General features: G+C 35.3%; 2 protein-coding genes across 4 annotated transcripts; one reads left to right on the top strand and one right to left on the bottom strand.

Annotated features, from left to right (window-relative positions):
• The first annotated feature begins 971 nt into the window (after window positions 1-971).
• LOC101264577 (ras-related protein RABE1c) lies at window positions 972-6,297 on the top strand. Of its 2 annotated transcripts, none has more exons than XM_004249583.5 (9): window positions 972-1,175; window positions 1,249-1,360; window positions 2,687-2,759; window positions 3,153-3,253; window positions 4,728-4,793; window positions 5,126-5,223; window positions 5,335-5,397; window positions 5,478-5,570; window positions 5,772-6,297. In XM_004249583.5, the coding sequence occupies exons 2-9, from the start codon at window positions 1,288-1,290 to the stop codon at window positions 5,853-5,855; spliced, it is 651 nt and encodes a 216-aa protein (XP_004249631.1). In that variant the 5' UTR covers window positions 972-1,175; window positions 1,249-1,287; the 3' UTR covers window positions 5,856-6,297. The 2 variants fall into 2 exon arrangements, with proteins under 2 accessions (XP_004249631.1, XP_010312351.1); XM_010314049.4 differs by having other exon boundaries at window positions 973-1,052.
• Window positions 6,298-6,425: 128 nt separating this feature from the next.
• LOC101268334 (kinesin-like protein KIN-5B) lies at window positions 6,426-13,716 on the bottom strand. Of its 2 annotated transcripts, none has more exons than XM_004249508.5 (24): window positions 13,580-13,716; window positions 13,252-13,458; window positions 12,333-12,462; window positions 12,068-12,223; window positions 11,641-11,978; window positions 11,429-11,567; window positions 10,896-10,993; window positions 10,664-10,820; window positions 10,511-10,580; window positions 10,330-10,406; window positions 10,000-10,053; window positions 9,814-9,894; window positions 9,620-9,731; window positions 9,440-9,526; window positions 8,931-9,106; window positions 8,673-8,834; window positions 8,492-8,599; window positions 8,224-8,382; window positions 8,054-8,137; window positions 7,774-7,979; window positions 7,320-7,421; window positions 7,130-7,239; window positions 6,890-7,041; window positions 6,426-6,794 (listed from the first exon to the last, which is right to left on the bottom strand). In XM_004249508.5, exons 2-24 carry the CDS (start codon window positions 13,428-13,430, stop codon window positions 6,597-6,599), a joined length of 3,135 nt encoding a protein of 1,044 aa, XP_004249556.1. In that variant the 5' UTR covers window positions 13,431-13,458; window positions 13,580-13,716; the 3' UTR covers window positions 6,426-6,596. The 2 variants fall into 2 exon arrangements, with proteins under 2 accessions (XP_004249556.1, XP_010312350.1); XM_010314048.4 differs by having other exon boundaries at window positions 13,252-13,455; window positions 13,580-13,674.
• Window positions 13,717-13,749: the final 33 nt, after the last annotated feature.

The following is a 13,749-nucleotide window of genomic DNA, read 5'->3' as shown; positions in this document are numbered from 1 at the left end:
ATTTTACTTTTTAGATGTCAATTGAAAAAAATGTAAAATATTGTATTTATTTTAGTGTCTTCAATATTTTAGTAGCTTCATAGAAATTATCTTAATAAATAATATTTTGTCACTTTTACAACATGCACAATCATATATGTATGCAATCTATTCCGCGCCATATCAGCTTTGAAAAAACTCACTTCGTGATGTAATGATGTTTTTATTATAATACTAGTAAGTTCTAGTAAGTTGTATAGTTTGATAGAAATAATTTTTTAGAAATAATGCTTCTTTTATTATTAAAAGGCTAAGATGTTATATTATTTATACTTGTATAATCATGTTAGAAGTTTCATTTTGTATGAGTTTTTTTAATCACATTTATAATTATTTCAGACTATTGAGTATTTTTATGATTTGTGTTATTATACTATATTGTAAATTAAAAATTTAAAGATTCATAGGTCTTGCGCCCCACATCTCAAGGCTTATACCTCGCCATATACTAAGTAAAATGTCTTGCCTTACGCTCTGCACTTTGTTTGGATGGTTGTTAAGTGTTGTTTCATAATGAATCATATTGTATTGTTTTAATAAATACAATATTTAGATAGTTTATATCATTTTCTGTCGTTACATAATGTCACACAACCATGATTTGAATAATAAATCTAAAAGTAAAGAAAGTACATGATAGAGATACTATGAAAAGGTAGGGTAGAAAATGAAATACAATTATTAAATAATATATAAAGATAAAATGAAAAGAAATATTAAGATAACAAGACAAACACACCAAATCAATTGTTTCATAAAATAAGTCTTTTATCGTTATTTAGTTAATACGATATAATAAAATTTAAATAACAACCATGTAAACGAGGGGTAAAACACTGTGTGGTTGTTTAGTTGGGAACAAATTTTAGTATAACAAAATAAGGATTTTTACTTTTATATACTCTAATATGTATTTTTGTTTAATGTTGATTGGATTATGGATATAAAATAAAATAAAAGGATGTTGATTAAAATTAAGTCGTGAAAAGTCAAAGGGAGAATAAGAAAATAAGGTAAACGAAACTCAATAACGGACCAGTGCCGTGCTAGTTGAGTGCTGAGAGACTAAAATTTGATTTTTGTTTCCCCTTAAACTGTTAGATCTCCATTCTATTTTCAACCTGTTCTCCGATCCGGTACGTATTTGTATTTATACATATATATATATCTATGAATTTGATTTTGTTCAATTTTGCAAACTTTATCTAGGGTTTGTAATTCATCATTTTCCTGGATTGGTGAGACGAAATGGCTGCTCCACCTGCTAGAGCTCGTGCCGATTACGATCACCTCATCAAATTACTCTTGATCGGCGATAGCGGTAACTTTTTGTTCTCATTTTCCTTGATTAATTCAATTTTTTTTGGTTGTTTTGTTAAAATGATTGATTCTACTTTGTATGAGCATTTACTGCCAGTTGCTTGCTGGCTGGCTGGCTGGCTGAATCATAATTGTAATATTGTAAACTGCTAGCACAAAAATCTATGTGATGGAAGCTAATCCAGGGAAGAAGGATTTCTGAACTTTTAAATTACTTAGCTATTGAGAGTTTATTCAAATTTTATTGGTTATCTTGCATTTGAGATGAAATGAGTTGGTCTGTGGCGCGTTAGTTCATTAATTCTACTATCTATGACTTAAATACTGAGAAAAAGGTTAGTTCAAATTGTATCTGATGGAAAGCCTATCTATCGAGAAATGTAAGTAAGGACAGGGATGAAGGCTTCTGAACTTAAGTTTAAAGGTAGTACAACTTTAACAACTAGGTGCGCTGATATCCTTCAATTTATGGGAGTGATCTAGCGAAGAATACTTTTGTACTGCATTTCTCTATGTTACATTAACGATTTTCAATGTGCACACTGTAAGCACCATATTATGCCATGCCTGTGTTGATTGTATATGAGGCACATAAGGTGTGGACTTACAAACTGATCTATGTCATTTCTTGATCCTTTCATCCATTACTGCTCCCCTTCATAAATCAGCAACCTTTTTCCTCAAGTCAAAACTCTTAAAAATAATTAGGACTCTGTTCCAAACTAAGAGATTAAAGACTACCACAAATCGATAGATAACCAGTAACCAGAAGATTATGGAAGTGAAGATAAACATAGTGCTTTCTATTTTTTTCCTTGAGCCATCATTAGCACTAGAGAGTTTTCGAATTGAAGGTGTTGGAAAATTGTTAGCATGTCAAAAAGAGCTGCTTCTGTAATTCCCACCCCCTAAGCTCTTCTCTCATTTCACCAAGTAGATGACTTAGTCGATAAGAATATTGGAAAAATCTCCTCAAGCACGATAGTGCTCATTGGAACAAGTCAAGGAACCACATTGCCGGTGAACTCTAGAATGCTACTGATATCATGATAGTATATCCCCAGCAAATGTTTAGATCAATATTTCTCACCAAGCTCAATCTTTGACATCTGTTAACACACTTGGTCTTCTATTAAACTCTTTCTGTGTAGGAACTCCTAGAAATTTCCATTTGAAGGTTGACTGCTGAGGGTAAATTGAGAATAGCTAAATAACTATTCTCAAATTGGTCGATCAATTGATCTGTTGATATGATGAACATGATGTTTTTATTACTTATTTGGTTTTTCTGATTTTTATCATCTCCAACATATGTTTAAATTCTCAGGTGTAGGTAAAAGTTGCCTTCTTTTACGTTTCTCGGATGGATCCTTCACCACCAGTTTCATTACCACTATTGGGTAGTTATCCTCTCATTTCTTGACTCTCTACTGTTTTCATTTTTATTTTTTTGGTATTTTTCATTAACTTCTTGTATTTCAAACATAAAGAAAAGTTTGGGAATGTAATAGAAGTGAACCCCCCCACCCCACTTTGTGGGACTACATTGGGTATGTTGTTGCAAACTTGTAATAGAAGTGAAACTTCACAATGATATAGGATTTCTTATTTAATAGCATGAGAGAACCTCTTAAAATTAAATGTAAATCAGAAAAAAGTTCAGTGACGTGGTCTCCAGCAAGATTGAGAATTCTAATGGTCTCTATCAAGTCTTTATGAGTAAGGATTCTCAAAGGTTCTCTATTTTTTATTTTTCTGCAATTGGTTCTAATGCAAGTAATTTCTTTTCACAGCATTGATTTCAAGATAAAGACTGTAGAACTTGACGGCAAGCGAATCAAACTGCAAATTTGGGATACTGCTGGTCAGGAGCGGTTCCGAACAATTACAACTGGTATGCATGTATGTGTTTGCTATTAATCATTTGCCTGAAACATAGAACAAGTCAGGCATCTGTTAAGTTGCTTAGACTCGGGTGCGGATCTAAAAATGAGATTCTTCATCACATAAATTTTAGGATTCGGGCGTATAGATTCAAGTGTGAACACTGGTTCTGAGATACGGCCAATAAATGTATATTACGATATATTAAGTATATATCTTGATTCATGTTACCAGTTATTCTTAAAAAAAAGGTTATGTATTTTGATTAGATAAAGGTATTGAACTAAAACTAATACTCCTTCCGTCTCAAAAAGAATGACCCTATTTCCTTTTCAGTCAGTTTCAAAAAGAATGACCCCTTTCCTTTTTTGGCAACACTTTAACTTTAACTTTCCACATGGCATGTTTAAGACCAAAAGATTAAAGGGCATTTTGGTATATTTGACACAACTTTGGTTTAGAACCACAAGATTAAAAACTCTTTTTTCTTTTCTTAAACTCCGTTCCAAGTCAAATTAGGCCATCATTTTTGAAACGGGGGGAGTACATCTTAATTCCTTATAAACATCCAATATTATGTTCATATGATATCTCGTGTAATATATGTCTGTGTGTGTGTGTGTGTGACATAAACCCAAAGATCAAACCAAATTCTCAATCAATCTATACTTCTCGGTCAAAGACGTAGTCAAAGCACCCATGGTAAGTTACCAAATCCGGTGTGGATCCCACACCCATGTCGTGTTGACATGGGGGCAACAAAGATTTTGAAGAATTCGAGCAACATAGGTCATCTGTATGCTGCCTTTAACCTGAGCATATAGCCTTACATGAATACTCAGCCTTCTCTTCTGGTAACGGAGGTTTCTGTGGTCAGCTGAGAGAATATTATGCCTTTGTAAAAGAGAACTATCACTTATCTTGAAGTCAACTGCATTTTTGCATCAAGAATAGACCATATCTTACTACTATTCAAGAGTTTTGTTCTGATAAATATACAGGAATTCCATAAAATAATGTTTTACTTTCTGATACTTAGGTTCATCATTTAGAAACTAAGTTAGAGAGAATACCAAAACGACAACAATAACTGGGAGTGTTTGCTCCATGTATTGCAACACGACTTTGACTGTTGTGGTTGCTCCAACTCCATGGAATAGGTTGCTTATGATACTTTGAACTTTTGCAATTTCCTTTGTTTGAGTATTAAGAATGTAGGGCATATATGAGATTCGGAGACAGGGATACTGGAATAAATGTTGACCTGTTGAGTTGTTCATTATTATTTATAAGTATGCTAAGATTAGTGTCTTGAAAGTTTATGGAGCTACTTATGCTCTTATTAGGAGACTGTTCTTAACAATGTTTGCCGGAGTGCTATGCTGTCTTCTTCTGTTAATTATCTTTCTTTCAGTCACCTATCAATTTGCTTCTTTTTAGAATTTCAACCTGTTAATATCTTTAGTACTTTGCTTCTCGTGCAGCTTACTACCGCGGAGCCATGGGTATCTTGCTGGTATATGATGTGACTGATGAGTCATCTTTTAACAGTAAGTTCCACTAGTTTATAGAGATGCTTGGAGTAGGACTTTTCAATCTGGATACGGAGTGCTTTTTCTTGCTTTTTAGATGATGGTTTTGTCCTGTAAACCCAGGGTAGGATTAATGGTGAGGGTCCAGTCATATACTTAGATATATTTGAGCTTAGAAAGATCCTCCAACCTCTTAGCAGGCTACCATTCTCTGAAATATATTTGTTTGCCTTGTATTATTTGTGGTATGCCTCTCTTCTTCATAGTTCATATTATGTGAAGTTCCTTTAAACAAATTAGAGTAGTATTTGCATTGGTTCAACTCAAGAGTAACATTTGCTATTGTTTAGACATCAGGAATTGGATCCGAAACATTGAACAACATGCTTCTGACAATGTCAACAAAATACTTGTGGGAAACAAGGCTGATATGGATGAAAGCAAACGGGTGTTCTCTCTATCTCTCTCGCTATCCTTTTGTTCACCATTTATTTGCTCATATCTGTATATATCGCCTTGCTTTACTATTGTTGTCTCACTTGTTATAAGCCTTCTATAGGCTGTTCCTACATCCAAAGGTCAAGCACTAGCTGATGAATATGGCATTAAATTCTTTGAGACTGTAAGTGGAACTGATTTTGAGCATTGGAGCTATTTGCCGGTAGCATTCATACTTAGGTTCTAGTGATATTTTTCGTGCAGAGTGCCAAAACGAATATGAATGTTCAGGAGGCTTTCTTTTCAATAGCCCGGGATATAAAGCAAAGAATTGCTGAATCTGACTCAAAGGCTGAGGTATTAGTTTCTACTTTGTAGAGTCAATCCCCTTTCCCTTTCTGTTTATTGATTAGGAAAAACATTTTTTGTAACTCATCTACTGAGATTGGTGATTATGGTTAATCTGTTGTGATCTACAAGGGCAAAATCTTTGCCCGGAGATTTCTCCTAGCACTTGTTGAGTGTACGTACTGATTCATGCTTTCCTGAACGTTGCAGCCTCAGACCATCAAGATTAATCAACCCGACCAGACAGCAGGAGGTATTCAATCTGCCCAAAAATCAGCTTGCTGTGGTTCTTAATAGATTGGTGGGATAAAGATAGGATGATGGAGAATACATTAAACTCTTTAAGTTACCGTTGGATGGGAGGGCAAATTAATCTTTGCCATGACATACTTTGTGGAAGCTATATTATATTTCTTGTTTACTATTCCTGGCTTACAAGAGAACTGGAAGAGCTGTTTTGTCGTCCTTTTTATCCAGCCTTATCAGAGTGTTCTTCGACTGGATAACACTGTTGTTAGAGAAAAGGGGAAACAAGTGATCGAGATGGAAATCAAGTAGACATTTGACCATCCGAAAACAATTAAGTTACTTCTAAAATGATGAAAGGTTTAATATATACTGTTCACATATTTTTGTTTCTGAATTCAGCAACAAACATGAAGAAACGGATTGATTTTAGGTGGCTAACAGATGTTGAAATGTAAGCTTATATATTTTGTATCATAATATTTCATAACATAGTGCAGCATATATATGCAATCCCATATTCTACCCTCCCCTCCTAAAAATGATTAAGAACATATGGCATACCTTCCATTTCTGTAAAATACTACATAACTTATTTTACAAAACACGCCAAGCGAATTAGGTTTTTAAATTTCATAAATTATAGAACAATACGAGGATTCAACAACAGCACCACAACTTACAACAGTTATAGTTGGGGAAAATATATATTCATTACTCATCAGTAGATGAGTGCGCACATAAGAATGGTTCACAGAGATGGCAATCCTTCTAATCTAATAATGTCAATCAATTGACATCTGCAAATGGAGTTCTATTGGGTGATACTCCATTACATTGCCTCTGATTCTTGCCCTCAGCACTACTCCACTTCGATTCATTCTCTGAACTAACTTTAGATATCACTGTTCTCATATCTTCAATGAATGAAAGGCTCGGAATTTGTATGGCTCGCTTCATTGGTGTCTTATCAGTGCACATATCAACCTGTCCACAAAATTATTGCTCAATAAACTAGAATGCAGCAAAACAGGGAATAGAACTTCAAAATCATGTAACTCAAAAGTCCTAAGCTAATATACCATGTAGTCTTTTTGGAGGCATTGTTCTGCTGTACATTGTATATCTGAGATACAATCACCATGGTTCTGTTGAGTAGAGTTCAGCTGATTCAGGCAGATGCTACTCGTTGACTCGATTCTTTTCTTGTGTTCCGTGTCCATTGTCAAAGAATCTGCAAATACATGATAACTTTGTTAAGTGAAAAAATCTCAGTTTGAGGGGGGAGAGAGTCATAATCTGTATCCAGAAGATTCAGATACCATTGAAAGAAGTCTGCAAGTCACGACTATGGGCTTCAACTTTCTCGTCCACAGATGAGGAAGTAGAGAGAACTTTGTTATATGCACAGCCAATTCTTGTGGAGCTTTCCCTGTTGAGGGGGAGATTAAAGAATTAGAATTCAAATAACAAATAACAGAAACCTGAAAAAGGTTGCAAGTGAGAACTTACCGTGAAATGTGTTCTATATCTGCAAGATTGTTTGCAAAAATTTGATGGACTCCTAATTGAGTTTCTCCCAATTGTCCATTCAGGTTATCCACCTTGTTTGTGCTAAATGAGAAGAAACAAAAAAACAATGAGTTTCTGTTGCAAAGAACTTCTTGCGAGTCTTTCCAACCAAACCAACTATCTTCTCATCCTTTTCTTTTTTAAGAGAGGATTTAAGACCAAAAATTCTTCACAGTAACTTGTTTATGTATTCAAACACTTCATTATGGATAATCCAATCTTTGAAACTGTTATTTGACAAACTTCAAGTGTTTCTGTTGGTTTGTTCATATATAGCAGTGTTATCTCTCCGATGTCAACATCCTCTCTCTTTCTTCTAAACTTACTTTGCCTGTAACTAACTTGTCTTCCTTCAAAATGAAAAATCAGGCCATAAAAAGAACAGAAAGCTTACCATTCTTGAAGACAATTTTCCAAAGTAAGTCTATTTTCTGAGTACATGAATGTGTCTTCCAAGAAATTTCGTTTCACCTCATTTATGTATCCATTCAGTTTTTGCTTTGCACTAGCTAAAACCAGCTGGACGCCTGATAATTCTTCGAATAGCTGCTTATTTTCTTTTGCACTAGAATCCTGGAAGTTTCTTGATGCCTCTGACACCTGACATTAAATATTTCGTGATGAATAAATGTTTTATTGAGTGTCATACATGATAAGAGATGCAACAAACTCACCATAGCTGCTTTTTTAGTTGTTAGAGTTGCCAGTATTGCAGCAATTTTCTCAAGAGCTGAATTTTCTTCTTTAAGCGACTCTTCCTGCAACAAGGAGAAAAAGAGAGATTTTAGCCTCCTGGCACTTAGTTATTGGTTGAACATAGTTGAGTCACTTCTGTCTCCTTAACCTTGAATTCCTTCTCAAACTTTTGTAGTTGGTCAGCTGTACTAATATTGCTCTTATCTAGAAGTTTCATCACTTCAGAAGCACGTTGATGGAGATCATCAAAGAAGTTTACAGTTGCCTGAGAAATTAACTCTGCTGAAACAAGGCTTCGACGAAGACCCTGTGAAATTCATGATATGTTCAGTTCTATGTTTCAGTAAATAAAATCACATAATGAGGCTGTACACATGATTCTTGTGAAAATAAACAAGCGGAAAAATTTGACTAACCTCTTCTTGTTGTTTAGCAGACCAATCTAGTATTTGTCTTTGTTCGTCCAGAGAATTCTTAATATCACAAACAAAATCTTTCGCCTCCAAAGATGCAGCTGTAAGGAACTGCATTGCAAAGATTCTCGCTTAATTTAAGTAACCTAATATCAACAATTCATCAGAAACTGACACTTCTTACCTTCTCAACTTTGGTAGCTTGAGATGATATTGTAGACTTGATCTGGTCCAAATCAGAAGAAGCTTCCAACTGCAACACATCAACAAGCTCCTTCAAGCTAGTCATGCCAGAAGTGTACGTCTGAGTCATTTTATTGATCTTTGATTCCATGACCTTAGTTACCTGGTTGGTGGTATGCATTAAAAAGGTATTCACTTCCTCAACCAATGACCTTGGAAGGGCTAAAGGTCAGTACAAAGCTCAGAATTAATATCTTACATCATATTTGCTGGCAAGAAATGAGTTGACATGCTCCTCCATGCCTCTTAATTGCTGCTGTTGCTGGGATATCAACCCGTGAATAACCTTATGCAGGTCATTTAAACTATCATCAAGCCGTGAACCAAACGTATGTAGCAGATTTTGATTATCTGCTTCCAGCTTGTCTTTGTGATCTGTGTTAAATAGAACCTTTAGAAGAGTGCACACCTTGCTTATATATAAAAATTGACACGTTCAGTTTACATCGAAATATGAAAAAAGGGTTGCAATCCTGGAAGGCCCAATATATTGCTGCTAATAATAGGGAAGAGTGAAAAAATAGAGAGATCATTTAACTTCTTTAGCACAGCCTTAAACATTAAAAGGGTGTGATCTATGCTAACATGTATAATCTAAAGGCTGCTAAATTTTTTATTCCTGAAGAGTTGATAGTTTACCATCAGTAGAATATAGATACAAAATATAATGCCAGCAAAAAATGTAGACGAACAAAAATCCAAGAGTACCTATTCTTGCAAAAAGTGAAGTTATATCTTCTGATGCATTCTGCAAATTTTTCCGCAAGTCCTTTGCACAATCGATCAGACAATTTTCTGTTTCCAAATCATGGAATAATCACATAATGATGATAGGTAAAGGTCATATGAAGAAAAAATCATTTGTAAAAGGCTTATTGCTTCAGATACCTGAATGTATCTGTTTAGAAATAATCAACTCTTTTTCCTTCAGTGTTGAAATAGCAATCCTGTAATTCTCTTGAAGCTCATGTAATGTCTTTTTACTATTTTCCAGATTCGACTGCGCAATATTTGGAACATACAAATTATTATCCGAAAAAGACGCAATATGCATGATTAATAAGCTTCTTCTTTAGGATTACCTGGCATTCTTTGAGTTCAGCTTTGAGGTTCAATTTTTCTTCTTGCTCACTAAGATAAAGCTCACGGAATTTATGAACTTGCTGTTGAGTGAAGGGGAAGCATCCAGTAAGTGCATATATCAAATAATTTTGGGTCTTATAAGCTTTAACAAATAAAGTAAAAGCAAACACAATGCCAAAATTTACCTTTTCACTAATGTTTAGATCAATCTCCAGCTGCTCTATTTTCTCATTCTTTGCCTATAAGATACAATAATGACATTTAAAATTTAAATAAATCAGAAAGGGCTACGAAAGTCCTTGAGACCCAGAGAATTGTCCAATCTTGCACGATTTAATTCCAAATATATGAGGTCTGTAGTCCAGAACAAAATAATTTAAGACTAAACTATAATCTCTGGTTGAAGGCCAATTTTCTACACAAGGGGAAATTGTACTGTGGTCAGAGAAACTCACAGATGATCCCGTCTGAGTTAATTATTATTAGAAGTTGCGAGCTAATCTGAGAACATATACCTTCTTTTCCGCTTCATCCTGCAAGAATCTTTCATGTGGAACATAAACTCCATTCTTTTCTCTTGCAGCTCGGACATCTGATTTAATGATAAGGCAAATGACACAACTGGTAAATTCAGTATCCTAGTAGAAAAACAAAGAAAACAGGGGGGGAAATGATAAACAAAGTGCAGTAACATACCTTGTTTCATCCTTTCTAGTTCCAAATATAGATCTTTGAGCAGCACTGCCTTGGACATTCTCTGGTTAGCCTGAAATACAGAGATTTTTCCGCCCAATTTACATATATAACTTCAAATAGAAAATACTTTAAGCAAAAGAATCACAGTAGAACCTCCGGTTTGTTTTTGATGTTTTTAGCACGGTGTGCATAATCTAGAGTGCTTAAAGTTTCTTCGAGACAGTGGGTGGAGGGAGAAATTGTTGCAATGATACAAGTTTTCGTTTTTCCTCCTAGTGAATCTCGCAGTAGTCTTGTGAGCTTACTATCCCTGTGTAATAAAAAATAAGAATATTTAAGAGGGAGAAAAGGGAGAACACCAAAAGAAGTGTTTCTTGGCACAAACCTGTAAGGTACATGAATGGAGTGTTCAACCAAAGCTGTTATGACACGACCAAGAGTAAGCAAACTCTTGTTGATTTCTCCAGCTTCTCTTGCACGGCCCTGAGTTCAAGCAGATATATATGTTATGAGCTGGATTCCCTTCATTAAGGTTAATGTAGTAAATGCGGTCCAGGACTTGTTACCACCTCTCCAGAAGAAAGACACAATTATTTTGAAGCATTTCTCAGGGCTAATTTGTCATTCAATTTAACAGTTACTTGGATGGATAGCTTGAGAGATAGTGTATGTAAAAAAGCTTCCCCGTATTACTTTTATGTCACGCCTAAGCGTAAATTTTCCCAGCGCTAATTTGACATCTGCTACTCCTTCTGTAAGTCATGGAAGTATAATTTCCTCTCCGCAAACTAAAGATAGGTTCAGCTTATGGATATTGACACTTCAGGTAGATATTTTGCATTCATACAGCACTGAACTGTTGTATGACAACAGCAAGGGATCATTTTAAGTGCATAATCTGTGATACTAATATCATACCTCTCGGGCGCCTGATCGAGAAATATTTTCTGATCCTGCTAAATCAACAAGATTGAGCTTGCCACACTTAATGAGCTCCTCATCTCCAACAGTCATTTCTTTGACATGAATAGTTATGCTAAATACAGAGTGAGAGCGACTGCAGAAGAAGAGCAACTTTAAATATTTGCTCGCATTTACATTTTGAATCGACGAATACTAATAGGTCCTACCTGCTTCGCTTGTTTAATAGAGTGTCTGCTGTGCGCCTCCTAGCTGCTCCTCGTTCCAGGAGGTTATAAATGTCATTTGCACTGTAAACAGCTTCTTCCTCAAGGCCCCTCACTACAACTAAACCTTTTCCATCCTCCATGAGGGATATGGGCTTCCTTTGTCTCTCTTCTGAAAACTTTGAGGGCTCTTCTGAAGCTAGCAAGTCAATGATTTCCTCATTGTATAGTTCCCAAAAGGTCACTTTCATGCTGTAGTCTGCATGTTGCGCTTCAAGTGTATCAAAAATTTGTCGAACTGCCCTTGGAATTATACCTGCTTCAGCTGGTAATTCACCAGCCTATGACATAACAAAAGAACAAGATTTAAAGACCAGGATAGATCAAAGTGAAAGATGATATGGTGTAGAGTGAGTGAACCACTTAATACCTTATTCCTCATCCCTCCTTCCATTGTATATGTTTTTCCTGTACCAGTCTGCCCGTATGCAAATACAGTGCAATTAAATCCATCAAGAACTTCCTTAACTATGGGCGAAATGGCTTGATCATATATTGATCTTTGCTGTGCTTTAGGGCCAAAAACCTGGTAAATAGCATTTTTTTAAGCCGATTGTAATTCTAACATGTAGAGCATGTCAACCATCAAATTAATGACCAAAAAGCAAGCTACTATAAAAACAAGGGAACTGTACCTTGTCAAACGTGAAGACTTTGTCTACTTGCTTATTAGCTACATTTTGTACAATAGAAATTTCTCTTTTGCTTTCATTACATGTTATGGCCTTTGGAACATTTATCCTTTGCTCATCCTCATTCAACGGCCTAAAACAACAATCAAGATTAGCCAAATGAAAAATGAAGCATTTCTTTTGCTTGAAACTAGTGTGTTACAACATTGACCGACCATGCACAACAATACATCAATCACAAGCCACTGATGTGCGTGATGAGCTATATTTTTCACATTCAATTTTATAAGCACAAATTTTTGAACAGGTGACTCATCATGTAAAGGTGATTTAAATCATGCCTTGGACCTATTTTGCTTGATCTGTTTAGAGGCAGTTTTTGTGTCTAGGAAATGTTTCATCTTGGTTAAATTTCAGGTACTGAAGGATATACTCATCATAAAACTGACAATTATTGATCAGAGCTCACACTTGTTTTAGCAAATCCATGTAAGCACAGAAAAACAGAAGCATCCTATTTAAAATTAAAATATCTTGATTTTGATCTCATAGAAAAGGAACAACACTAATTGTTAGCTATAATAAGCTGTCACAAGTCCCAATTCTCTCAGCATTATTGCAAAGAGGAGCAAGAAGCAAACTATACCAGATAAAAACTTAGGGAAACAGAAACACAGATGGAACTTTCTTCATTTCTGTTAACATTTCCCCTTTCTCTTCCCCAACCCCAATTTTATTAAAGAATCAGTCTTTTTTTCAGAAAAAAAAAAGCAACAGTAAATAATCAGACACATCCAAATGCAAATTACAGGAAGGCACAAAAGTATGAATTAGCACACTAAACAGCATAAATTGATATAGAATCAGTATATATTCGCGTCTTTCAAACCACACACTAAAGAGTGAGTAGATGAACTGGCACCTGCATCTAACCAGAACTTGGACATTGACCTCTTTATCTTCATCCAACCGATTAGATCCGTAATCAATTCCTCTGGGATCCGGTCCTCTCCTCCGTTCCGGTCTAGGTGTAAAAAACGGCGATGGAGATGGAGCTACTCCGACACCAACTTTCCGATTTACATCTGGTGTTAACGACATGATATCTGCAATCCCCCCAAATCTACTGCTGAGAAACAAATCAAACAACAGATATAAGCTATCAAATTCAAATAATCAATCATTAATCCCAAATTAGTTCGAGTCAGCTAAACAAACCAAAATTAAGAAAAAGAAATATGTTTTCTCACCAGGCAACTATGAAAGAAAGAAAAAATCGAATCGAAAGCTCCGCTTGAATTACGCTATAATTTGATTCGAGTATTATTGGACTTTGGGAAATGTAGTGCTACTATATGATGTTTCAAACGGCTACTACTTTTTGAATAAAATGGGTACAGGTGGGCGGGGCGGGCCCCCG

Source organism: Solanum lycopersicum, chromosome 10 (assembly GCF_036512215.1).
Source record: "Solanum lycopersicum chromosome 10, SLM_r2.1".
NCBI classification, from domain to species: domain Eukaryota; kingdom Viridiplantae; phylum Streptophyta; class Magnoliopsida; order Solanales; family Solanaceae; genus Solanum; species Solanum lycopersicum.
This window is presented reverse-complemented; position numbering and strand designations above follow the sequence as displayed.

Bases quoted from the DNA above. Each gene is read 5' to 3' on its own strand.
- LOC101268334 (XM_004249508.5), bottom strand. From the start codon at position 13,430: ATGTCGTTAACACCAGATGTAAATCGGAAAGTTGGTGTCGGAGTAGCT. The intron at 10,581-10,663 runs GTTCTACTGTGA...TCTGTATTTCAG, and splicing joins ACATCAAAAACAAACCGGAG to GCTAACCAGAGAATGTCCAA. The intron at 9,107-9,439 runs GTACTCTTGGAT...TATTTAACACAG, and splicing joins TTCACTTTTTGCAAGAATAG to ATCACAAAGACAAGCTGGAA.
- LOC101264577 (XM_004249583.5), top strand. From the start codon at position 1,288: ATGGCTGCTCCACCTGCTAGAGCTCGTGCCGATTACGATCACCTCATC. The intron at 5,224-5,334 runs GTGTTCTCTCTA...AGCCTTCTATAG, and splicing joins ATATGGATGAAAGCAAACGG to GCTGTTCCTACATCCAAAGG. The intron at 5,571-5,771 runs GTATTAGTTTCT...TGAACGTTGCAG, and splicing joins AATCTGACTCAAAGGCTGAG to CCTCAGACCATCAAGATTAA.